Genomic DNA, 27,324 nt, shown 5'->3' on the forward strand with positions numbered 1-27,324 from the left:
GAACTGTTAAAAGCGTGAGATGATACACTAAAAAATTTTAGTCTTGTCCACATAATAAATACCCACCTAAACCTTGTTATCATAGACAACCGAGTAGTTCCAATGGAAGAAGACATACTGGTATTTAGACTGATTAAATGTTTACTGAGCATCTACTGTGTACCTGGGTGTGATAGCTACATTCTAGTTAAGACAAGACATACAGAAAGCAATATCATTTGCTACTAAAAGCATATATTATAAACTGTAACACATGCAACTGTCAGAGATAAAAAATAAAAAACATGCAGAAGGCAATGTGGTCATTATTTTCAAGTAATATCCTATATAACAAAAGCCTAATATGCTAAGTGTCCTGTCGTCCAGTCAACCAATCAAAGCGTAATATACAAATATATGCTAAGGCTGCTCAATCGCTTGCTATGATGTGCACTGACCACCAGGGGGCAGATGCTTCAACCGGTAGGTTAGCTTGCTGCTGGGGTCTGATCGGGGACTGAGCAAGATGGCCAGACACGCCCTGGAGCCCTCCTGCGGCCCCTCCCCTCTCGAATCTCTCCCCAGCCCAATCATGTACCGGTGGGGTCCCTCAGCCTGGCCTGCGCCCTCTCGCAATCTGGGACCCCTCGGGGGATGTCTGGTTTTGGCCCGATCCCGCAGGCCAGGTTGAGGGACCCCACTGGTGCATGAATTCATGCACTAGGCTTCTAGTATGATAATATAATCCTATCCTTTCATTCTGTCTCCAAGCATATGATACTACCATCAGCATCTTATGAAAGGAATCCAACACCCAGTCTTCTCTAAGTCATATAAGTATAGAGCTAATTGCCTCATTGTAAATTACCCAAATGATGTTTCATGCCAGCCCACGCTTCACTGTTCGGGGCACTACACCTGTTTTATTTCCTGCCACCTCCCAGAGCTCTTAAAGCACAGCCTCTGAAATAAGATCCTGGGGCACTTACAAGACTTTCACTGCAAATGAGTTAAACACCGGGTATGTCAATGGCGTGTAAGGCAGGGTTTGCCTCTGGGCTGCATACGAACCCCCTGCAGCAGGAACAAGGTTGCTCTTGATGGTGAGAAGCCAGAACATTATGCCACCTCCACCCAAGAGAGAGTTACCTTAGGATCAGCTGTGAGCAATTTGAAGGCTTGATAGACTTGAGCTTCCTGTACGCCACCTCCAAGATCCAAGAAGTTGGCTGGCTTCCCACCGTTCAGGAAAATGATATCACAAGTAGCCATGGCAAGTCCAGCACCATTCACTGTAGAGTGCAAACAGCACACAAGGCAGGATCAATGTAGTAAAACGAAATGGCCCAGAAACATTTCCCTCCACACAATTGCAAAAGAGAACCCTATCATGACGGGCCAATTTCTGCCCTGTTTGAAATTCTATTCAACCGGATAAGCTCATAGATTTTTAGGATAAGGAATCAGAAGATGTGCACACAAAGAATAACCAAGAAAGGCCTGGCGATGGGGAGATGGCTTTATCGGGAGGTGAAATCAATCTGGGAAATGGAAAGAAGGAAGAGTTGAAGTCAGTTATCAATTTGGGCTAGTTCGTAATAGAGGAGGGAGTTTTGGGTTCTGGAAAGTATATTTCAAGAACTTGGAAAAGAGCCCTAACAGGTTTGGCTCAGTGGATAGAGCGTGGGCCTGTGGACTGAAGGGTCCCAGGTTCAATTTCAGTCAAAGGCATGTACCTTGGTTGCGGGCACATCCCCAGTAGGGGGTGTGCAGGAGGCAGCTGATTGATGTTTCTCTCTCATTGATGTTTCTAACTCTCTATTCCTCTCCCTTCCTTTCTATAAAAAATTAATAAAATATATTTAAAAAAAGAAATTGGCAAAGAGAAAAAAGCTGTGAAAAGTAACTGGGGCCTATGAATTACTTTTTTGTTTTGTTTTTTATTTTGTTAATCCTCACTCAAGAATATTTTTTCCATTGATTTTTAGAGAAAGAAGGAAGGAAGTAGGGGAGAGAAAGAGAGAGAGAGGAAGAGAAAGAGCAATGTGAGAGAGACACATTCATTGATTTCCTCCCACAAGCGCCCGACTGGGGCCAGGGATCGAACCTACAACCCAGGTATGTGCCCTTGACCTGGAATGGAAGCTGAGACCCTTCTGTCCTTGGGCCAACACTAACCACTGAGTGACACCACCCGGGCCACATTCTTTTTAATAACCTTTAAGAGTAGAAAATGGAATTCTCCTAGTTCTGTTTGCTGAGAATACGGTCCCTGGATTGTGGCACCCTCTGGGGTTGAACCACGGGCCTTCAAGCTGCAAGAGGGTTCCCCACATTTTTCTACCAAGTGCAGCCAAGCATGATTATACGTTATCTGGAGAAAGTCAGAAGACAAATGAACAGATGATCACTCAGCAACATTCCTAGCCCCCTGCTCCTTTTCAAAATAATGTAACAAATGTTCTCTAGCAACCTGACCATTCAAACTAGAACCAAAATGTGCTAGCATCTTCGGAGCTTTTCTTTAAACACCAAGTAATGAGTTTTAACATAGAAATTCTTATTTTCTAGAACTCAGTTTTATTGATCAATGTAGTTCTGTTGTTCCTTATGCTTAATTATATGAAGTTATTTTCCTCAGGTTAGAAAGTAAAAAAAAATAAAATAAATAATAAAAATCTCCTGAACTCAGCAGAAACTCTCAAGATAAAGTACCCTTCACTTTTTTCTGACCCTTGAATTCCCCAGACAACTGAACTGTGACTAATTTAATTAATTATGGGTCAACTAAAATAGAAATGGTTTATCTAGGATCTGAGAGCAATTTGAAAAGCATTAGGCTAATTTTGTCAAACCATGCACATGCCTACAGAGGCTACAAAGGACTGAATTTGTTCTACACCCGAATTTTCTCTCTCCTTCCTAAATGCCTACAATACTGAGCACCTTAGCTGACCAAGGGCAGGAGGGTGTGCGAGGGGGTACATGAGAGTTATTGCTCCAATCAAAGCAAGACACTTGGTGCCGCTTGTAACTAGATGTCATTTTCTATTGTATGAACAGAAAACTACTGGATGAGGTCTATCCAGTTCTGAATATAATGATACTGTTGGCTTAATGAGCTATAAATCTTCTTTATTTAAATTCCATTAAGATTAAGAACTCAGCTTCCAGTGTAATAAATTGGTTCCACCATAACACAGAGGTATATAAATCTCAGTACTATAAGCTGTGGACAATAACAAAAGTTGTGTTGCCTCTATAGACTCATTCTTATTTCAACCGAATAAGCCATTTTCACAAATTTAGATAATTATGATAAAATCAACTGTTTTATTAACAAAGTGGTATAATGGATTAAGCAACTTATCATTTGTTTATCACAGAAGTTGAAACTTGAGCATAATGAGTAAAGTATATATTCTTTTCTACTTCCTCTGAGCAAGTAGTTTTGAACCTAAGTTTCAGAATAGTTCCTGCATATTAGCATTGCCTGGAGCAGCAAAGGCCCTTAGCTTAGTAAAAAGTGAAGTTTAACTGATGCTTTGAAACAGGGCTTCTCCCGGGGGTGGTTCTGCCCATCCCGACACCCTGCAGTGTTTGGAGACACTTTGGTTGTCACAAGTGGAGGTGCTAGTGGCCCCTAAAGGCCAGGATACTGCTGAACGCCTTCCAATGTGCAGGCCAGCCCTCAGCCAGCGAGGAATTCCCCCCTGAAATGTCGCCGGTGCCGGAGGTGAAACCCTCCTTTAAACCAGGGACCATCCACCAAAGTCTGCTTTGGGAAGAAACTGAATTGTTTCCTAAAATTCTTGGGGAGAAAAATCTCTTATGTTTACTTGCTGCTAGGAAATAAAATTTCAGAAATCAGGAGTTCCTAAATTCTGCAAAAATCCACAAGCCATCCTTTTGCCATAACTGACTGCTCACCAAAGCAGGCAATGTTCCCATCCAGTCCTATGTATTTTAGGTCATATTTGGCAGCTTCATTTTCAATGGGCTCGTTTTCTGATCCGTCGTCCATGGCGAATATGTCCTTTTGTCGGAATTCTGCGTTGTCATCAAAGTTTATCTTGGCATCAAAACAGACAACTAAAAAAAAGGAACATACATGATGTCTCTTTAGGATCTACACATTACATTCCCAAGGTTGGTTGGCACAGGAGAAAAAATAAGACACTGTCATCCTACCTCACGATACAGACGGGACAACTGTCGCGGCCTCCTGCCCCAAACTTAAACTTCAGAGCTACAAAGACAAATATAAAGTGGTTCCTGTTCCAAGGGACTTACCTTCAAACAAAGAGCACAGGCATTTGTGTCTGCTGATCTCTGTTCAATCAAATAACAATGTAAGTTGCTATCAACCATTAAAAGCTAAGACTGCCAGCTACATGTAGCTTTGATGAGCTGTTCGTGCTATATTGTTAATAATTAATCACTAATTGTCACCTTTTCCTTCTATGCAAAGAGACTAGACAATAACCCCTAATCCTGCCGTGGTCCTTTGTCCTTCTGATGATGCAAAGTGAAATTTTTATTTAACTGTATCCTCACCAGTATTTCTCAGAGATGTAGTGGAAAGAACACTGGGTCAGAATCAATAGTTTTTATATGATCCTTAACTAACTGTAGCCTTGATTAAATAATAATAATAATAACCTACTTCCTCTCCAGGCCTCAGTTTTCTTATTTAGAAAATGGAAATATTCCCTAGACTGCTGATACACTTACTTGGGGCCTGCTAACGTGCGTTCCATCAACCACCACCTTGATATGTGCAGGACATGACTCTTTTGATTCAAGTTGTAAAACACTAAGAGACCCAGCTGGTCAGACACAGGAAGGCTGACAGGCACTATCGGCAACGCGGTCTCTGCCCCCAGGGCTGGTTAAGGCTCTTAGCTCTCTCAGTGGCCAAGGGCCCTGGACATAGTGACTCCCACTCAGGGATGAGGATGGACCGCGAGCGCGTTCCTTGACTTACAGGAGATCTTCTGTATGTACAGTCAGGGGTGAGCACGGTGGGGTGGTGCACTGGTTTCCGGGGCCTGATCGCTTTACTACAGCCTTTAGGGTGGAAATTAGCTATCTGTGATGCCATCCCATCATCACCTCCTCTACTGTACTTGGGGTATGGACAGGCAGGGGTCTCTGACCAGGTACTATTCCTCTCCAGCACCGCAGACAGGCACCTAACTCTTAAAGGGGAAACAACCACCCTGGCATATTTCAATCAAAAGCAGTGACTGCAGTCTGTGAATTCCACTCGCTTTCTATGGAAAGAAAATGTTGTTACACTGAGACATCTGGGGTGAAAGAGCCCAGGCAGCGGTTTCCCCGATGGGCTCTACCACAACCATCAACCAACCTGTGCAGATCTGACATATTAACATCTAAGAACACTCGGCATAAATACAAGTCAAAACCACAAATTACTTAGAGTAGCCCTGACTGAGAAGAGAGAGTCCTACGTGGAAGTTAATGTCTGCGGGAGTCAGCAGTCTTGCCACAAGATGTCCCACCACATTTCCCACAGGCTGTGAGCACATGGGGCCCATGAGCAATCGCTTTCCCAAACACTGGAACCTCAGCGATGGAATCCTACAATTAATTACAAAGGAGTTGGCCCATGCTCTCTGCTTGCTACAGTGGCATTTTCTCAGCAGCTAATGACCGGTGTAATAATCAATAGGAAAGCAACTTCATTCTTGGCTTTCCACCGGGTTTATAAATACATTTTAATTAATTTATTAGTAACTGTAGCTCTTCCATTACTCATTGGCAAGACTACTTGAAATTGACACCTTTGAAATGAATGGGCAAAGGCAACCAAATTGACTTCCTAAGAGAAGAGTTTCACATAAAAGAATTCTTGGTCGAGATCAATAAACTAGTAAATCATAGTAAGTCCCGGCTGCTCTCTGCCCCTCACAAGACTGCACTCACAAGCACCTTGAGAGACATAATTAGGGGATATGGATGCGGCGTGCAGAAGGCGGCCCCGCTGCATGTCTGCGAGCTCAGACTTTCGATGCTTGCCCTGCAACTCAGTACAGAAATGTGTTCACTCTACCGGGGCCACCCTGGGAGACCGTCGAGCCAGGGCTTGAAGGTGGCGACTGTGGGATAAAAAGGATCTCTATAGGGAGAAATATGTATGTCCTCTGGCATCCAAAGCACCGTCTGTATGAATCACCACTCCGGCCCCTCCTAGCCAGGCAGCCGATCACCTTAAGCCCAGTGGCCTGGCCTATGAAATGGGAGCAGAGGCCATCAGCCGCGTGGGGTTGCTGGAAGGAGAGGAGGCATGCAAGGCACTCGGCCACATACACAACTGGCCCTCGCCCCCGTCCTGTCCCTGCACAGAGCTTTCCGACACTCAGAGTGTCCGCTGCCCAGCCCAGAGGATTCTCCTCTCTTCCTCTCACTCAGAATGACCTGTACTTGGTCCACTCCCTTACAGTGCCGGCCTTCTGTTTAGAATAAATATAAACTGATGCTTAAGGGGTTTACATCTATGCATTACCTGTGGTTTTCAATGCAACGCCATCTTCACAATGCAAGGATGTGTCTAAGAGAGCCCATGCACCTCTCACCCCCTCACCGCCCAAAAAGATGTAGGTTTTGGGGGTGGCCATTCCGTTTTAGATGACCTTTCCTCACTACTCAGCCTTTCCCCCAGGAAGGGTTTCAATGGCAGGCATTTCATGAAGGCCTTGTAATTGACAGAGAAGGACATTTTCTCTTAAAGGACGAGGGTGAAAGAGCTGCCTCTCTTGAGCCTCAAATCACACAACACCTCTGCAGAGGGCCAAGGTGGCTACAGATTGCTACATCGAAGTCAGGGGGCCCAATGTGCCCCTCAGGTCAGCTCATGCCTGTTTCTGTAAACGGGGTTTGACTGGACCACAGCCACATCAGTTCATCTACGTCTCCCTGTCGCTGCTGTCCTGAGAGCCCCACAGCTGAGATAAGTGGCCAGCCCTTATGGGAACAGGCGGGCTGTCCCTGCTAATCACAAAGGCTCGTCACATTGGCACCCTGCTCTAACACTGACACAGTGGCCTCCGCTATCACGTCTGTTATGGGGAAGGAGAACTTAGAAAAGTGCGTCCTACTAGCTTGAAAAGAAAAATGTGAAACAAACAAAATAAAACCTTGCAGCTACACACAAGTAGATTAATCCCTGAATATTGATTGACTCTCGTATGCTTAATTCCCCCTGTAAGACCTTTCCAAGTACACGTTTAGGCCTGGCGTGTTCAAAATGGATTGATGTCTATGTCAACAGCAGGGCAATAACAAACCTTAGTTTTTTCATTGAATATAACAACAAACTATGGTAAAATGTATTTTGGAAGGTGCTCAGCTTGGTTCAGACATTAAGACTTTCAATGTCACAATAATAAAACCTCAATTCTTTAGAAAATTCAACTTGAACAAAGGCCATTCTGTGTACAAAGTGGGTGAAAAACACACCTATTAATATTTATAAAACAACTTTCACCATCAAGAGCACATTGTTACATGCTTGATAGATTATACAAATGAGTTTTCCTTCTGAACAGCTATGAAAGGGAACCGCACACTTGGTCGCAGGGCGCTTCTGTTGTTTTGTTCAGCGGTGGGTGTTAAGATTCTGCGAGCTGTTAATTCAACAACCTCCATGAACAACATGACTGGCAGTTAGCAGCCTCTGACCCTGGAGATTCAGCAGAAGAATGTGCCATGGAATTAAACAAAAGAAAAGTACCTTCTGAGGGGAGACTCACACATAAAGGAAACATAACAACAGCAGGAAGTAAGACTGTCATAATTAGTTTGAAAAATAATCTGTCTTCAAGCAATGCATTGCGCTGGATCTGCGATAAATAACCATGATGTGCTATGGAAATGAGCCCTTAAAATGCTGCCACTTTCAAACTGGCCCCACTTTCCATTAAATACTGATGTTCCAAGAGTTGTATACTTTTTAGAACATTTTTTTTTTAGTTGCTGTGGAAAGAGAAAATAGATATGAGGAGGGAGGGGGGTTGAGGGTAGGTAGAACTAAAAATGTTCTTGAAAATAGAAGTCTTGTGTATAAAGACAGAAACCGAAACACCCACCGACAACATGGGCACTTGCTAACACAAAGCAACAGGGTTGTTATTTAGGGAAATTAATTTGAAGCAAGAAAGAGATTTGATGTTCCAGTTAACTTTAACCCAGCCTTAACTCTCATGTCATCTTGGCCAGATAGTCACTGTTTAAACCAGGTTTCATTCCTTTAATTTGGTGAATGGATTTGTGCTCCAGCTGACGAAGATGCCCTGGAGCCGGAGGTCTGCATGTGGGGACTATGACATGGTGGGCGAGATCACTTCTGTTGGGAGGTGCTGTGCTGTGCGTTACAGGGCGTTGAGCGACCTCTCTGGCCTCCACTCACTAGAAACAAGTAGCAACTGCACCCCAATTTGTGACAAACACAAATGGATGTTAACGAGACTCACTGCAGTGATCCAATAAAATCATCGTGTTGTACACCCGAAACTAATACAATGTTATGTCAATTATATCTCAATTTAAAAATGTCTTTAGATGTTGCCAAAGGTTCCCTAGGGACAAATGCCCACCTTCGCATTGAGAAACAGCACAGACACCAAAGAAAGGCGTCTGTGTGCAGGCAGATCTGGCTGAAAGTGGGAAGAAATGAAATCAGAGGCCAAGTCCCCGTGGCTTGCAAACTAAATAAACGAATGGATGGATAAGTAGATAAGTAATAACAAAGCAAATTCATTCACAGTTTAATGAAGTAATCCTGGCACTGCAATCGGATAAGCAAGGAGAACAGTTACGTTCTCTCTGACTAATAAACATTTTACTTTCATTTCAATAAGTTAGGTGATTCTGGTCACTTTTTCCATCAAGAAACTGCCTTTCTCACTGTGGTCGGCAAACTGCGGCTCGAGAGCCACATGCGGCTCTTTGGCCCCTTGAGTGTGGCTCTTCCTAAGCCTTAGGAGTACCCTAATTAAGTTAATAACAATGTACCTACCTATATAGTTTAAGTTTAAAAAATTGGGCTCTCAAAAGAAATTTCAATCGTTGTACTGTTGATATTTGGCTCTGTTGACTAATGAATTTGCCAACCACTGAATACCATGTGAGCCAGGCTCAGTGATTGGTCTAGGCATGGCATGTGACCCAAGCAGGACCAATCAGAATGATCTGAAAGGTTGCTATGGTTGCTGGAGGAGCTGTGATAAGAACAGGCTCACCTTTACTGCCCTCCAGCAGCCCTGCTGACAGTGCAGGGCATTCAGCCGCAGGCAGGGCTCAGGGCCAGAGGCTCCCCAGGCCACTCCTTAGACTTCCCGTCACCTGAGTGAAATAAGTGCCCCTTCCCCACCAGGGTCTTTTCCACAAAAACTAGGCAGATGGGGGTTTCTATCTCTAATAACCATTACAATCCTGATAGTCACCAAACTACCATCAGCAGTGCCAAATCATAGTCTTTGAATCAGATTATAAACCACACGGGAAAAAAATCGCTCCTAGACTGCTGTTCTTTCTCGACCTCAAAAATGCCCCCGAGGTGACCGGGCAGCACAGCTGTCACCCAGGCCACTGCTCTCATTCCAGCAGCAGCATCTGCAAATACGTGACCACGCAGCTGGGTTTAAAACAATGTTCCTCATGGAGCAACAGGAGCCTGAGGAAACGCTCTTACAGAGAGGCTCTGTCACAAACGGGAAAAAGGTAAAATGCCTGGTATGATGCCTAGCTCCTTACACTTCTAAATTAAAAGAGTAATTACTGAAGTTTTAATGTGAAAGGTTATATGTTCTGCTATTACTGATCTAAATGAAAAAATTAAATATTAAGATTATCAATATTGCTCAGATATAAATGATTGCTTTTACAGCCCCTAAATAAAGGACTGCTTTAGGGGACTGTGACAATGATGAAGATCAATTTGTACATTTGATCATTAATCACCGTTTCCTAATTGGGTTTAATTTGACTACTGCTCATTAGAGTTATAAACCAACACACTCATTTAATTGTGATTAAATTCAGTAGTTGGACTTTTATGGTACAATGAACAAATAGCTAAAGATAATTTTGTTCTTAAAATAGCACATAAGACTTATGTTTCAATGAACTGTAAACACAAAATTTAGTTTATGATGAGTCTTTCAAAAAAGCTCAATAATGTTCCTTCCTCTTAATAATTAAAAAAAAACCTTCAGTTTTCACAGGTTTTACAAATACCCCAGAGGAAAAGGTTCTCACAGCCCTGCCCCTGCCAGAAACCAGCTGTGACTGACATCTTCCCAAAGGCTTGAATTTCCATTTTTTAAAATAGGAAATAACCAGGTGTCTTGTGCATACCAGTCTGAAAAGCAATACATGACCTTTAAGAACTTATATTGAACTTCCATCTCTTTCATTTTGTGGACTTAATTATCAGCCACTCAATACAGCGTGAATTTTGGCTGATAGTCCCAAACTGGGACTACTTCTCGATCAGTCAGATGAAAGCAACTTAATAGTTTAAGAGGGAAAAAGAAGAAAAGGCCAGTCACTATAAGTCAGTATGGCCTATCACAATCCACAGACACACTGTACTGAGACATGGGTTTGAATCCCAGTAATTAATTACTCAGGGGGAAGTTACAGGAATTTTTCAATCCTCCATAAAATAGGGAAACATTTCTGACTTTGCAGGGTTGCTGCAAGTAATAATAAAAAAAAAGAATATAAGTAAAAGTTTATCATAGTGCTTGACATAAGATTTCAAGAGTTTTTTCTTCCTTCCCGTACTGTCTATAATCAGGGGTGGGGGACCTTTTTTCTGCCAAAGGCCATTTGGATATTTGTAACATCAAATATTGGATATTTGTGGGCCATACAAAATTAGCCTGCTTAAAAATTAGCCTGCTCTATTTTGTCAAACATTTAACTAGCTCACCCCTATGCCTTGGCAGGGCCAGACCAAATGAGTGTATGGCCCGCGGGCCGGACGTTCCCCACCCCTGGTCTATATGATGTATTGATGATTTCACAGCCAGATGAAATGTAAAAATTATTTATGAATAAGGTAGCTTGTTTATAAATGACCTACCAGATTTTTATCTGGTGGGTCACCTGTGTAAACTATGAAATATATGATTTTTAATGACTTCCTAAACATGAGCTTTTTGGCAATCTTAATTTGAAATGCTAAAAAAAAAATAGAAAAAAAGATAAAAATCTATCTATACCCTTCCTGAACTACTGCTGTGCCTGAGAAGAGGAACTAAATGTTATGACTGTCAGGAATTGGCATGTTTTATGTCTAACACTGGAGGCTTACACAAACACAAGTCACACTTTTGGATTAAAAAAAGAAGATGGAAAAAACAACCACGAAGCTTAGCCTAGATCTGTAGTCAGGACATGGCAGAACCTAGGTCCCTCTGTAAAATAAAAGCACTGAACACCCTGCCCAAACACCCCTGGCTCAGGGGTATGGACAGCGCCTTGCGGGGTGAGGGGGTGGGAGGGAGGGCAATGACAAGGTTCTGGGCCTACTGAGGAGCTTCTTCCCAGTGAGCTCATGACCCCCTCTCTGGCCTAGGGCACAGGGCAAATGCAAACAGGTCAGGTCTCTGACATTCGCCCATCCTCTTGACACAGTTCAGAGGATGCGGGAAGGAGGGAGATGGGAAGGGGTATTCACTCTGTCTCCTTTGACCTTGTGCTCAGAGTTGTACCTGCAGCAGACAGCTCTGAATTAAAGAATGAAAATACACACACACACACACACACACACACACTTCCATCTTGGTCTACAACTTGGTTGTATTTGCACATAACAGATCATCTCATTTACCAACCCAATGGCAAAGACCAGTTTACTGACTGTCCACTGCATTCTAGGCAGCACACAAGATACTGGGGGTGAAATGAACTAAGAAGACAAGGTTCATGGAAGTCACTTTCTGGTGTCACTATGCTATCCACCTACTCACTACCCATCCCTACCACCAAGCACACGCACAGACACAAGCTCTGGCTAGGGAATCAATAAGAACTTGTGGGGGGTGCGGAGATGTAACAGTTACTTATGCTCCACGAGAACCTGATGGATAAGAAATATCTTCCCCCCAAAATGCCTCCTCCCACTGGAAGCAGAAGTTCATAATCAAGTCAGGGGGAAAGCCTGATGGCAGGGCACCGGGGCGTCACCATGACGGTGCCAACCCAGCGGGCGCACAGGTGACTATATGCAGATTGAGGTCAACTGAAAAGCTTTAGGCAGGTCATAAAGCAGGTACGTTTTTTTACACCCAAGTGCAGTGGCTCCTGTTTCCACCCAAACCCTGACCACAGTGATGGGCCTCAAAAGCAAGGGCTGGCCCTAGCCAGTTTGGCTCAATGGATAGAGCATTAGCCTGCGGACTAAAGGGTCCCAGGTTCGATTCCAGCCAAGGGCACATGCCCAAGTTGCGGGCTCGATCCCCAGTAGGGGGCGTGCAGGAGGCAGCTGATCAATGATTCTCTCTCATAGACGTTTCTATCTCTCCCTCTCCCTTCCTCTCTGAAATCAATAAAAATGTGTATATATATTAAAAAAAAGCCAAGGGCTGCTGGAGGATGGGTGTTTCTAAATAAGACAAAAAGCAGCCTCCTCTGAGGCTTGGCATTTGGATACGAACAGACTCAAGTGCAGAAACGTTCGACTGCATCACGGGAGCATTTGAAACTGTGGCAGAAATTAAATCACTGGGAGAAATTAATGCAAAGCTGCTGCCACAGTCCTGTGTAGAATTTAATGTATAGTCTGCAGGAGTAATTGTGTTCATTTGTTTTCTCTTATTTATTTATTTTTACCTTGTCCTTCTGGCGTTTCACCGAAGGGGTTCACTTCCACCTGCGTAGCATCGATTTTCAGGAAGAGGTGATACAGCTTCTTAATTTCATCTGCAGCCTAGACGTGATCAAGTGAAAAGAAATTACACCAGAGCAGTAGAAGAACGTTTATTCTGCTGGATTAATGAAACCTTAAAAATTACATGCTCTGTCTTTATTTTCAGTTAGGCTTTCTGAAGGGGAAAACAGAAAAGCATAGTATTTTAATTTCCACTGCTATTCATTAGAAGGGATTGCTCCACGTTCCTCCAGACACCAGAAAAGACCATTATCAAGACAACAACATATTTCCAGTATGGCCTAAAAACGCTGGTAATCTTTCTGTAAATTACCGTGTTCCTATTAGCCGAGCTATGCCACAATGTGAGCTACAATCATTAATACAAACAAGCTCCATTTAAGTAAAAGGTAAACATGACTTGGAGAGTTTATAATAACTAGGTTTTCCTGATTATGCTGGAATTAGACAGTTATTATATTCATCAATTCAAACTTATAATCTGTGGAACAATTACTGAGCGTCTAATGGAAACTGTTGCAAGAAAGGAAGATGGAGGCCCTAAACCGCCCATGAATGCACAGCACAGTTCAACTGAGAACAGTGTGCCCCACAGGCAGAGACCAGGGAGCAGGGCAGCCAGTTTCCCACAGGTGATGCCGGCTTAATTTTCTCACTCTGCTTAAGTTAACCCACTCATGCACGCTGTTCAGCCAAGGCTTCTGAACCGCTGAGTCCCAGCACCCTGCACTGTGTGACCTGGGCTCGGGGACCACATGAACGAGGCAGGCACTGCCTGGAGAGCTCACACCTGCACGTGCACAGCCTGGGACGCCTCACAGCAAGGCTGCGACCTCGGCGAGTGGCAGCCGCCAGTCTCGTCTGGGCTCGGTCTGATTCCTGGCCGTGGTTTTTCCTTTGCTGCTGTTTTGCTGGTGGTTCCAGCCCTGCGTAATTTGTCCTCAGAAACACATGTGGCTTTCCCCCCCTCTCTCCTCTGTAGATCGAGGGAGGTGGCTCTAGCAGGCTGTTTCCAAGGCTCTTGGGCTCAGGCCAGCCAATGGGAGGTAGCAGTGGGAGCCAGGAGTTGGGGGGCAAGAAGGGGGGCACAAAGCTGGGGTATCTCTTCCCCTCTCTGCCCTCGGCAGCATCTCCTGCTCTGACTTCAGCTCCCACCATACAGGCCCACCAGGGCTCCAATTCTGTGCCCCAGTGTCCAGCGACACCCGCCTCCTGTCCCCGAGCACGCAGGTAGCAACAATGGCTGTTGTTTAGCTCTACAGCGACTCTGTCCACTCTGAAATGTCTCAGCTCTGACATCTCTATCCGTGCAGCCAATTCCTCGGAATAAATCCCACCGGGGAAAGGAAGAGAGTGGTTTCTTTGTCCCACTAAACTGAGGACCTGGAGATGTGATGCGTGTTATTCATTTTATGTGTATCTGTAAACCTCCTTAAATCCTAACCTGCAACTCAGTGGACATAAATAAACAAACATAATGAGTAAGACTGAATATTTTTTTAAATATATTTTTATTGATTTCATAGAAGAAGGGAGAGGGAGAGAGAGATAGAAATATCAACGATGAGAGAGAATCATTGATTGGCTGCCTCCTGCACGCCCCAGGCATGTGCCCTTGACCGGAATAAAACCTGGGACCCTTCAGTCCGCAGGCCAATGCTCTATCCACTGAGCCAAACTGGCTAGGGCGAGGTTGAATATTTTCAGTATTAATTTCTGGGGGTCAAGATAACAAAGACGTGACACCAATTCCCCAGGCACACCAAGGTCTGCCTCGAGCCTTCCCAGACTCCGGCCACACGGCCACCTGACCAGTCGCTGCTACGCTGGAGGTTCTATGCACATGCCAGCATGCACATTCCGCACTCATCTCTTTTACAAAACCAAATTTCTGTCTTTAATAGAGTTTAAAGAGCTGTCATCAGCAACACAAACAGAACAATGTTATTCTCTGAAATGGCTGCATAATACTGTGTGGATGTATCACAGCTCACTTAACGTGGCTCTTTACGAATGTGCCTTGGCTTCCAATAGTTTGACATTCCTTCAAATGCTCCTCACCTATCTTTGCGTGTACATCATACATGTGATTAAATGCCTGTAGGGACACTTCTCGGGACTGGAAGGAAGAGAAATGTGGGCATTTTAATAATAAAAGATTATCATAAATTGTTCTTGATAGAGCTGCCACTAATCCCCTCCCACAAACCAGCTCCTCGGAGTGTCCCAGTCACAACCACCAGCTCTCGGAGCGCCCAGTGTGCCAGGGGAAATTCGTCTTCCACCCGCGGTGTTAACTTGAATTTCTCTTATTAAGGAGTGAATTTGATATTATTCTAGGAGCTTAGGAGACATTTGTATTTCCTTTTCTGTGAATTCAGCCCATTTTTTTTCTGTTGAGATTTTACCCTTTTTCTTATTAATTTACATGAAGGTATTTTTACATGAAAGAAATTAGCTCATTATCTCATATCAATTGCAAATACTTTTCTCCTTTATCTTTTGCCCATATTTTTGTTACTTCTGCCACATGGAAATTTGATAGTGATGCCACTCTTTTATAGCGTCTGACTTTGTGTCAGTGTAAAAGGCTGGTCCCACTTCGAGTGTTAAAACAATCCTCCATTATCTTTTCAAAGACTCTTTAAAATTTCCTTTGATGTTTACTTTTTAAAAATCCAAACAGATTTTATTTGAGTTACACTGAAAAGCTGGCAAGTAACACACTCTTGACTCTTTTTTGTACTTTTGAGGTTCTTCTAAGCCATCGACATGCTGGGAACTCAAGTCCTGGAGACGCACGCTGCCTATCCTGACCCACAGCAGGCCCTGCACTTGCACAGCCTCTGCCCGTCAGCGCTCAGCAAACACTCAGCGTAAGCCAGTGGTTCTCAACCTTCTGGCCCTTTAAATACAGTTCCTCATATTGTGACCCAACCATAAAATTATTTTCATTGCTACTTCATAACTGTAATGTTGCTACTGTTATGAAACGTAATGTAAATATCTGATATGCAGGATGGTCTTAGGCGACCCCTGTGGAAGGGTCGTTCGATTGCCAAAGAGGTCGCGACCCACAGGTTGAGAACCGCTGGCGTAAGCGGTGGTTAACAATGAGGAGAAACTGCGTAAGAGAAATGACTTCTGGGTGCATAAACATATAAGATCTTATCTCAGCTACTTTAAAGCTTTCTCTTTTTTTAAATACAAATACCATAAAATTCATGGGCTCAACCATTTGTACGTGTACAGTTCTGCAGTGTCAAGTCTATTTACATTTTTGTGCAACCATGCTCCAGAACTTTCTATCCAGCAAAACTGAAACTCCGTACCAGATACATAGTAATTGCCCATTCTCCCCACCGCCTGCCTGACAACCACCCATCACCTTCTGTCACTACGATTTTACTATTCATATACACACGTAAACAGAATCATGCCTATTTGTCTTTTTGTGACTTGCTAATTTTTTTTTAATTGTTTTTATTTTATTGAGTTTATTGTGGTGACATTGGTTAATAAAATTACATAGGTTTCAGGTATACAAGTCTATAAAACATCATCTGAATATTGTATTGTGTGTTCATCACCCCACGTCAAGTCTCCTTCCATCACCATTTACCCCCCCTTTACCCTCTTCTACCTCCTGCACCCCTTTCCCTCTGGTGATCGCCATGCTGTTGTTCCTGTCTATGAGGGTTTTTTTCTTTGCTTCATCCTTTACCTTTTCACCCAGCCCCCAACGCCAGGCTGATGTTCTCAAGGCTCAGCCATGCTCAGCACGTCATGATCTGCTTTTTCAAGGCTGAACCACCTTCCATTATATACACACATCATACTTTATCCATTCGTTTACCAATGTGCACCTGGGTCGCTGCAAAGCTTCCTAAGCCTGTATCAACCGAGGTTGGAAGAAGCCTGGATTTTCTGCACTTAATGCCATTGTAATTATACATTAACAGAGCATTTATGGGGCGGGGGTCCTCCACTATTGTAATTGTATACTCGTGTACAAATGGCATATGCTTTAAATATAAACATGTTTTGAGCAGGGAGGAAGCATGATGAAATCGTGTTGTAAGACTGACAGGGAGCGCCAGCCGGGCTTGGAGACACGTCTTATTCCAAGGCAATACTAACTGACTACAAGAGTTGGGCAGGTGTGTCGGTCTGACCAGGTGTAAAACAGGAAATGGCAGGCCTGTGGCAAGTTGAGGTTAGCTCCCCTGCTTTCCAAATGTGCTCAAATTTAAAGAAACAATTAAACACGAGTCAGAGAAACATTCTGCCGGGGACTGTACCCTCAACCAGGTTGGACTGCCACCCACGACCTCGGGGCATCACACACTACGCAGGAAAGGGGTTTGCTTCCCCTTGGCCACCAGTTAATGTTACTTTAAGGCTGCTGGTTACAATCTGAAAGTTACGGTTGCAACAAACAATTGAAAAGTTAAAATGCCTAAATTCCAATATCCCTGAGGACATATGCTTCATACCACGACGATTTCTAAGTGTCTTCAAAATGTTTTAACAGGTTAAAAAAAAGTAAGTACCTTTCTTGCATCCCAGAATGGAGTATCGTCAGCATTCACACATGGTCCCTAAAGCCAGCGGGGGTACGAACCACTCCTGGGGGTCATGTGGGTTTTCACTGGGCCCACTGGGTCATTCATCAGTTTCCATCCCAGAGGCACCAGGTGACGATTCCGGGTGGCAGTGTTTCAGAAATTGGTTGTCCAGATGCTAACTAGGACACACGTGAGGAACGTGGGAACTTTTGGTCCTGCTCAGCTTTCCGTGGCTTGGTCTTTTCGACCCATTCTTGCTGAACTGGATTTTCACCAGGAACACATACTCGGTGGATATTTACTTTTATTAAAACTTACATCAGCTTTTAGAGCAGTGGTTCTCAACCTTCCTAATGCCTCGACCCTTTAATACAGTTCCTCATGTTGTGGTGACCCCCAATATCATTGTTACAAATTGAACATAATTAAAGCATAGTGATTAATCACAAAAACAATATGTAATTATATATGTGTTTTCTGATGGTCTTAGGCGACCCCTGTGAAAGGGTCGTTCGACCCCCAAAGGGGTCGGAACCCACAGGTTGAGAACCGCTGTTTTAGAGACATCAGGCATGAGTCACAGGACAGACATAACTAAATTTATAAATAATCATTTTATATGCTGTTCATCCATGAGTTGAGGTACCTCCTCCAAATGCCTAAACTGCATCCTAGATGAAACTTAAGTAACTTTCAGTCTTATGGAATCCACAGGGTCTCTAAGATTACCATTTCTTTATCAAAGGACCAGAAATTGGTCATCATTTAAAGTGCTTTCCCTCCTCAGGTGCGGCCTCCAGAGCCCGCTGGGCCTGAGGGTGGCGGGGACTCACCCTCTCGATGCCCAGGGCCCAGCAGGCTGTGCAGCACCCGCTCAGTGCTCCCTCCACTTCTGCTGAGCAAGTGAAGATGCAAAATCTTTCATGTAGTCAGCAATGAAATAAGGAACAACGTGAATTAAAAATGTAATTAAGAAATATAATGACAATTAGCTACTAATGACCCCTGAGAACTTGCATGTTCATCTTTCCTAGGTAACTCACTTAAAACCTAAGTTGTTTGGGGCATTGGGAAAACAAGATTCAGAGGTTTAACAGCTATAAATAACTTAATTTTCTCTTATAATGCTTTTGGGGAGGGAGGAGGTGTCTTAAGATGTACACGATACGATTACTGCCTTCCCTAGAACTCTGTTATGTTCACCTCCTGAGCTTTGAAATTATGTGGCCAGCAGATCTGGCCCCTCCAGATCTGTCCTCCTGCCCTTACAGCTACCTGCTGGCATCTCGTCAAAGGGAGCATCCTAGATGTGCTACTTCACTGATATGATAGCTGCTTCTTGGACACTTCATACATCTGCAAAGCACATTCCCAGCAACGCAGCAGTGAGAAGATGGAAGTCCTGTGTACACTTTAGGATCCAGCAAAGGGGACTGTGGATGGCTAAGGGCACCACAGAGCAGCCAAGGGAAACGGGCACAGAACCAGGGCACTGAGTGCATGGAGCTGGAACACAGTGGCTATGTGGGAGGGGCTCTGGTGAGCCTGCCCAACACAAGGAGCCGCTCAATCAATCAATAATATAATGATGGCCTCATTCCCAAGAGATAAAACCAATGGCTGTAGCCCTTACCCAAGAGCTGTTCAGCATTGTCCTTTCACTACCCTGGCATATTCGCCAGCCTCTAAATGACAATTAGTTCCTCTAACTGTTCACTGAATCCTGACTGTACCTTCTCCTGAGGTTTAGACCCAGATGATCCTGTCCCCTTTGACCTCCTGAATATTTGCTTTCCAAGGGAACCTTTCTTCCCATCTTCAAATAAGTACTCTCCTCTCTTTAACTTCTTAAAAATTTTATTGAATTTACTTTGGTTACTAAAATTATATAGTGTATGATTAATTTCTGACTGGTCCTTTTCATATCTTTGAAATTCTCATTAAATCCCTTGAAGCTCTCATGAAGATATTTGAGCATCCTTATAAGCATTGTGTTAAGCTCTGTTATTTAGTAGTTTGTTTGCTTCCACTTCATTTAGTTCTTTTTCTGGAGATTTCTTCTGTTCTTTCATTTGTGACATGTTTCTTCGTCTCTACATTTTGCTGCGTCCCTGTGTTTATTTCTATGTGTTAAGTAGAGCTGCTATGCCTCCTGGAATTGGAAGAGTGGCTTAGTATAATAGGTGTCCTGTAAGGCCCAGTGGCTCAGCCTCCCCAGTCATTTGAGCTGGGCATTCTAGGTGGGCCCCTGTGTGGGCTCTGCACACAGTCTTGTAGTTGAGCCTTGATTGCTGTTGGCAGCACTGGGAGGAGTTGACCTCCATGCTAATTGGTTGTGAGGACCAGCTGCAACTATAGTGGAAGAGCTGCTGTGCAGAAAACAACCTTAAGGAGCAGGACTTTCTTCAATGGGGCTTTGGTGCTCACTGAGTCTTTCCCTTGAGTGTGTCACTTGTGCATGTGTAGAGTTGTAATCTGGTAGGGTCTGGAGCTGTCCACCATTGCACTGGCTCTGATGTCTCTCAGGAGGTACAAAGTCAGCCACTGCCTGAGGCCATCCGACAGGGGCTACAGATCAATCTGCAAATTGCTGCTATTGATGTAGGGCTTGGAAGTACCCAGGTGAGGCCAATCTGTGAAGCAAGGTAGGCTGCTGCTAGTGCCATGTCTTGGGCCCCTTATAGGCATGAAGCACACTGACTCTAGCAACTGCTTGTTTGAGCTAGGACAGGCCATTCACATGGAAAAGCTGCTGCAAACAGCTTGGGTGGGGCTGCAAATTGAATGGGGTGGTGTCTCAGGGAATCGCCAGGGCGGAGCTAACAGTGTGAGCCATGCTGATGGAAACTCAGATATGGTTGCCAGTCAGCTCAGCGATGAAGGAGGTCTCAGCATAGGAACAATGACCCCTATGAGCACCCTTGTCTGGGAGAAACCACCCCGAATTCTTGTTCAGATGCCAGACAATCCAGTTTCTCCCTGTAAGTCCCTGGATCCTCCCAAGCCGTTGCCCTAGTGCTGGAGCTCAGAGGGAATGAGTCCATGTGAGGTCGTGCACCAGCCCTTTAAGAGGAACTGCCTGGGTCTGCAGCAGCCTCTGTGTCATTCAGCCACAATCCCTGTTAGCTTTTTCAGCCCAAAGTTACAGGGACTTTCTTTCCAGCTGTGAAACCCTGGCTGGGGGTCTGGTATGGGCCTGGGACCCCTTGCTCCTCATAGGAGGCCTCCACAGCCGAGATTCCCTCCAGATTAGAAAAACACAACCTGTGGGTGTCAGACCAGCCTGTTCCATGCCTCTGCTCTGCCCCCCTCCGACCAGTCTCAATGTGCTTTCTTCTTTAATTCTCTAGTTGTAGGACTCCCATTCAGGCAGATTTCAGGTGGTTCTGAATGATGCCTTGGAACATACACACACTTAAAAGTTTTATTCTGCTTCACTCTTTATGATTTGCCTTATTGTCACTCTTGACTATCCAGAAATAGAATCAATCAAAAGAAAAAGTAAAGGCGATAAGAAAAAAGTGCAATATCTATTGTTTTTTTGAAGGAATACTACCCAACTAAATGAAATAAAATGTTCTGTAATTATCCTGGAGCCCCAGGGGGAAAACACACATGTACACATACCCAAACATACACACACATATACACACAGATACACACACACACACACACACACACACACAGGATTTTAGTAATGAAGGAGTTCAAAATAGCCACTTAGCTGAGGGACGAGGAAGCTGGCTATGCCGACAAGCAGTAAGGCTGCCCAAGGGCAGTGCAGGGCTGTGAAGCTCAAGACAGACTTTCCCTCAGCACAGTGGCCCTTTAAATACAGTTCCTCATGTTGTGACCCAACCATAAAATTATTTTCGTTGCTACTTCATAACTGTAATATTGCTACTGTTATGAATCGTCATGTAAATATCTGATATGCAGGATGGTCTTAGGCAGCCGTGGGCAAACCGTTTGAAATGAATAAAACTAAAAAAAAAAAAGACCATACCCTTTTATGTAATGATGTTTACTTTGAATTTATATTAGTTCACACAAACACTCCATCCATGCTTTTGTTCCGGCCCCCCGGTCCAGCTTAAGAACCCATTGTGGTCCTCGAGTCAAAAAGTTTGCCCACCCCTGGTCTTAGGCGACTCCTGTGAAAGGGTTGTTTGACCGGCAAAGGGATCACGACCCACAGGTTGAGAACCGCTGCGCACCTCGGAGGCCAATTTGTCTGTCTCTGAAGTTTAGAGATATAATTACTAAATTGCCATGTTTTAAGTTGTTCTCAGTGAAATATGACCTTCATGCCATGAATACTCATCTCAAATGGCTAGTAGCTATGCAAGGATACCGACAAGTTATGTGTGCTACTGGTAACAATAATAACTGACCTGTCAGGGGACTGAATTCGCACTTGCACACATCAGTGCACTCAGTCCTTGCAATAACCCTCTCAGAATTTCATCATCCCCATTTGAGGCACTGACATTCAGATGGGCTGGATCACATATGTGCTCACGTGTTGGGTGCAGGGTAGGATTCAAACTCAATCTCTCTGAGTATACAGCCTGTGCTTCTAATCACTGTGCTGCCATTTATAATTCATGGCCTGGAGCTGCAAGCTATAAAAAAGACAGAAACTAACATTCATAACAAAGTGTATGTGTCTGCAGGCAATACACACACACACAAACATCACACCTACACACACGCCGAGATATACACATATATACACATACACATCATAAACATCCTCTTTTAGAACACCAGAGAAATATTTCCTTCATCATAAACAACTGAATGGAAAAAGAATACAATAACGTATCTTGTTTCTGGGTAACTGAAGACAAATAAGCAAGTTCTCCAATGTTTTCTGAAACAAGTCAGACACAACGGCCTCCAATCACACAGGTACCTGGTTTTTCAAAGGCCCAAGGAAGCCTAAATTTTCTGCCATCCGCTGAGCTTGGCTGTCCTTTATCCCTTCCATAATGTCAATTTGCTCCTGGTAAAAGATGAATAAACAAAATTCAGACAGTCAATTGAGAGACAACCTCAAAAGACCAGTGCTCCCCATTTATTTGCAAATGAGAAGAAAGTGAGGCACCTTTCCAGAGATCTCTGAGTGGGGCTCCTGCAGCTGCCGATGTGGTAGGTTTTAATTGGCAGGCCATCTATAGAAAACCTTTCCAAAAACTGTACTTCTTCGGGGGGCATGCTGACGAGACAATCGGATGCCAGCTTTCACTTTTAATTATGATACAGATGGCACTGACGAATATTTAGTCAGTTAATTTTTATGCCATCTTTTGGAAGGCTTCCAAAGTAAGGTTTCTCCAGCCTAATACTGCTATGAAGGTTAGAGCCTGTCACACAGATAAAATATTAGCTTATGATATAAACACTGTATCGATGATGAAAGTTATGAATGCTTCAGCTTTACAAAGTGCTATTCTCTCCTAGACTCTGGGCACTGCTCACAAATGAACATTTTTTCATATATTCTCTTGATAAATGGAATGGCTTGTTTGTTTTTTTTAAATGTTTTTATCAATTTTTAGAGAGAGAGGGATGGAGAGGGAGAGAGAGAGAGAGAGAGAGAGAGAGAGAGAGAGAGAGAAACATCAATGTGAGAGCACAACATTGATCTGCTGCTCCTGCATGCCTCCTGCCAGGGATCGAGCCCACAATACAGACATGTGCCCTGACTAGGGGTCAAACCAGTGGCCTTTCAGTGCATGGGATGATGCCCAACCAACTGAGCCACACAGGCCAGGGCAGGAATGGCTTGTTTTAAATCATACCAACTCGGTATTACAGGTATCCCACTCTTTTCAAAAGTCTGCTTTGCCCCTTCGCTTTTATCTGTTTTCGTTAACAAAAAAAATCTAAAGAGGATTTCTGCTTTTTCAAAAAATGGCTAAAAGTGAAAATAGTGTTCAGTGTTCGTTTTGCTGCAGTCATGGAGGCAGCGCATCCTGGGCAGGGAGAGGGCCCCGCCCAGCTCCTTCTGGGGCACCACGCCCAGCATCCAGCCCCCATCACCGGGAAATGAGTCTGTGAGCACATGGGCTTCCTCAGTCTACTTTTTCATCTGTTAGCAAGATGTGTCCTAAGGTAAATTCTGCTTCACTTTTCATCATTTCAGCTCACAAAGGGTTTCACAGGCGAGCTCTACTTTTGAATAATGGGGGAAACCTACATATAAGTCAGCCTGTAAAGTCTCAATTTAACTTGCAAGGCAGTTAACTTAAATATGTAACATTGGTAAAAATATTCTAAAACCAATAACCAAACTATCAATGCTTTACACAAAGAAGTTCAAGAAATAAATGTCCCAATTTTGAAGGAAAACAAAATCACTTTCTAAATCAAATAATGAGTATTTATGCTAGAAATCTTAATGTGATTTTTCTGATACTAAGAACCCAGAATTAAAACCTGGAATTACAGTGAAGTATGGTACCTATTTGCTTTGTTTAACAATGGACAGGTTACTTTGATTTTCTAAATTGTATAAGTCATCCCATTCGATTGAATGCCTTATTGATTGAATGACTATCCCATTGATTGTGATCTTACTGGTTATCGAAGCACATTCTTCTGTACCTGGGAAACAGGACAGCACAATTACCCTAAATTGTTTCAGTGGCCACAGATGGTGCGTTCCAGTTGACTCAGTGGTCCTAAGACCAGGACAGTGCAATTACTCTAAATTGCCTCGATGGCTCTAGATAATGTGTTTCTATCAACTCAGTGATCCGGAGACCCAGAACTGTAATTTAGATAACATGCCTAAGTTTAACCCAGGTTACCCAAAGGCTCTAGATAATGTATTTCTGTCAATTCAGTGACCCCGAGACCCGAAACTGTAATTAACATGCTTAATTCTGCTTCTGTAATCTGCTTTTTTGCGAGCCAGGTGCCTCATTCCAAACCCTGGGATGTAATCAATACCTTTGTGATTTTTGCCTATATAAGTCTGGTTTTGCCACCATCTTATTACTATGAGATTTGGGAATGACCCCTCATAGTCCCGGATTGCAATAAATGTGACTCTTTAATTCGACTTCTTGAGGCGTCCTTCTGTGATTCTCGGGGTACATTACAACAACAGTTCAGAAGGCCTTAGATTTTTTTTTAATATCTTTTATTGATTTTTAGAGAGGAAGGGAGAGGGAGCAAGAGATAGAAACATCAATGATGAGAGAGAATTATTGATTGGCTGCCTCCTGCATGCCCCCTACTGGGGATCGAGCCTGAAACCCAGGCATGTGCCCTTGGTCGGACTCGAACCTGGGACCCTTCAGTCTGCAGGCTGACGCTCTATCCATTGAGCCAAACCAGCTAGGGTCCTTAGATTTTTATTTATTTTTTTTTACTACAGCTGAGGTAGGCCAAGAACACATCACCTCCTTTAATTCTCACAATTCTATGGGGTGGCAATTACCCCCATTTTCATTTTACTGATTTAACATAAAGCTTAGAGATATCGGGAAACTTGCTGGCTAGTTGGGATTTTACCTCAGATATTTTCAGCTAGAAACTAATCAATGTGAGAGAGGCACATCGTTTGGTTGCCTCCTGCATGTGCCCTGACCTGGTCCGGGGACTTAACCTGAAACCCAGTACATGCCCTGAAAGGGAATTGAACCTATGACCCTTCGGTGCTCTAACTACTGAGTGACACCAGCCAGGGCTATGAACTAATCTTAACATCAATAAAAGGAAAAAGACGTAAAGGATGGAAAGAAACAAAGAATCTGGGCTTTCGGGGATTCTGCTTGACACTGATGTTGCTGGAAGACGTCCAAGCAGCCTCCAGCTTACATCTGGTCTCCTTGGAGCTTTTCTAATCATAATACTCTTAAGTGGGCAAAGGTAACAAAAAGGAAGTGGAAACATCACAGTCTGCTTCCACTGTTTAATTCTTGGGACAGGCTGAGTGGAAAGGAACAAGGAAGGAAGAAAAGGCAGGAAGGAGGGAAGGAGGGAGGGAGGGCGAGGAAAGCAAAGAAAAAGACCTTGAATAGTGAATATCTCCATTCTACCCAACTTTCAACCCGATGGTCATTGAGAAAAAGCTCCTGACATCCTCCGGCCTTAAATCCCAGAGAGAGATGCATCACCACCAGCCTCAGACGCCACATTAAATATTTAACAGCTTCTACCACCACCACCGGTGAACACAGAGTAGCCAGCAATCTAAACATACCTTAAAAATAAGTTCTGGACTTGAAGCTGCCACCTCCTCGATGTCCATGCCCCCCTGGGGGCTGCCCACCAGCACGGGGCCGTTGCAGGACCGGTCCATCAGAATCGCAAAGTAGGTCTCCCTGGAAATGTTCAAGGCTTCAGCGACCATCAGCTGCCAGGGAGGAGGAAAGGCAGATGAATATCCAAGTTTCCACTTGGAAATCTAACACACTTGCCTCACACATGTGAAACGGCTTCCTTTATCGGCCCCTGAGCCCGGTGCCTCAGCTTCCAGGACGCGCTGGCTCTGCTCTGGGCGTGCGCCACGCTCATCCCTCCTCCTAACTGATCCTGTCAACGTGCTCAAGTGACAGGTAGTGGTTGGCCTCAAGGAACCGTCCCACTTTAATCTTATTTTTTCCTTCCTTGAGAATCCTGACACGAAAACTCCCGGCGAGCAGCTGTTATTGTCATTTGAGACCCTAACAGCACATCCGTGTACCACACTGCTCTTCCCCAAATTGCCCTGGTGCAAAACCCAGTCTGGGTGGCAAAGGATTCTTTTTCCGGCGTGCTCGATGCTTCCTCGGTCCGTCTCTTGGTTCACTGCATTTGTATTTCAATTTTTACTTTCTTTAAATGACAAATATATTTGCTTGTTCAAAATTAATGCAAATGCCACCAGAAGGAACTAAACAAGACAATAAAAGCAGCGACACACATCCACTCCGGCCCCAGCAGTCAGCATGGCCCTGAGACCACAGGGAACCTCGGCGACACTCAGAGAGCTGCCCTTGCTCTGGGTGGACGTGGTCACCTGCCAGCACGTGACTGGGCAGCAGGCAAGTGGGGCAAGGATGCCCTCCCCTGCCGCAGCCAGGCGTCCTGAGCTGTGTGCAACCTTAACAACGCTACGCAGCAGCCAGAGCAGGGAAACCACTACAACACCTTTGTAGTCTTTTTTTTCTGGGCACCTGCAAGTATTGCCGCTGTGGAATGACCCTGCACATGCAGACATACTATGTGCACTCCACTGCCTTTCTTTCTTCTTGCTTTTAATTTTAATACTACAACTCAGACATCTTTCCAAGGCCGTTGTGATTATGTGCTTATATGTCAATAGGTATTTAACCACATCCCTAGTGACAGGCATTTAAATTGGCTTCAATTTTTCTACAATGCTCCTTCGGTGAATATTTCTGTACATGTATCTTTGCTCATTTGTTTGAGTGCCTTGCAGATAGGGCATCTAAAAGGAAAATGACTAGGTGTTAGAATCTTCGTATGGAAAAGTACTCTCAAACTGCCCTCGAGAGGGAAAAGTACTCTCAAACTGCCCTCGAGAGAGAGGCTGTACCAACTTACAGTCCCAAAAAGAATAGTAAAAGATGTCTTGGATGATTTTTAAAACAAAATAAGAACTTCCATAAATAATCAGTACTAGGAGTGAAAATAATAAAATACTTACATTGCTTTCCCTAAAAGTACTTCAATAATATGTTGCACAAAGAAAGTTGCAGGTTAAGTATTTTAAGTTACCTGAAATGCAACAAATACAGGGTGGGGCAAAAGTAGGTGTACAGCGGTTTGTGTGGAAAATAATACAATAAGTAGGTGTACAGCGGTTTGTGTGGAAAATAATACAATAATTAATAA

At 43.9% G+C, this 27,324-nt stretch overlaps 1 protein-coding gene across 1 annotated transcript in view; it reads right to left on the reverse strand.

Annotated features, from left to right (window-relative positions):
• Positions 1 to 1,098: 1,098 nt before the first annotated feature.
• SUCLG2 (succinate-CoA ligase GDP-forming beta subunit) overlaps positions 1,099 to 27,324 on the reverse strand; it is a 102,230-nt gene continuing 76,004 nt past the window's right edge. The window contains exons 5-9 of the mRNA XM_014460031.2: positions 25,688 to 25,840; positions 22,388 to 22,477; positions 12,844 to 12,940; positions 3,910 to 4,071; positions 1,099 to 1,271 (exon numbers count right to left, since the gene is read on the reverse strand). Of these exons, the coding sequence (XP_014315517.2) occupies positions 1,099 to 1,271; positions 3,910 to 4,071; positions 12,844 to 12,940; positions 22,388 to 22,477; positions 25,688 to 25,840 (675 nt within the window). The remainder of the gene's footprint in view (positions 1,272 to 3,909; positions 4,072 to 12,843; positions 12,941 to 22,387; positions 22,478 to 25,687; positions 25,841 to 27,324) is intronic.

This window comes from Myotis lucifugus, unplaced genomic scaffold (genome assembly GCF_000147115.1).
Source record: "Myotis lucifugus unplaced genomic scaffold, Myoluc2.0 scaffold_123, whole genome shotgun sequence".
In the NCBI taxonomy this organism is placed as follows: domain Eukaryota; kingdom Metazoa; phylum Chordata; class Mammalia; order Chiroptera; family Vespertilionidae; genus Myotis; species Myotis lucifugus.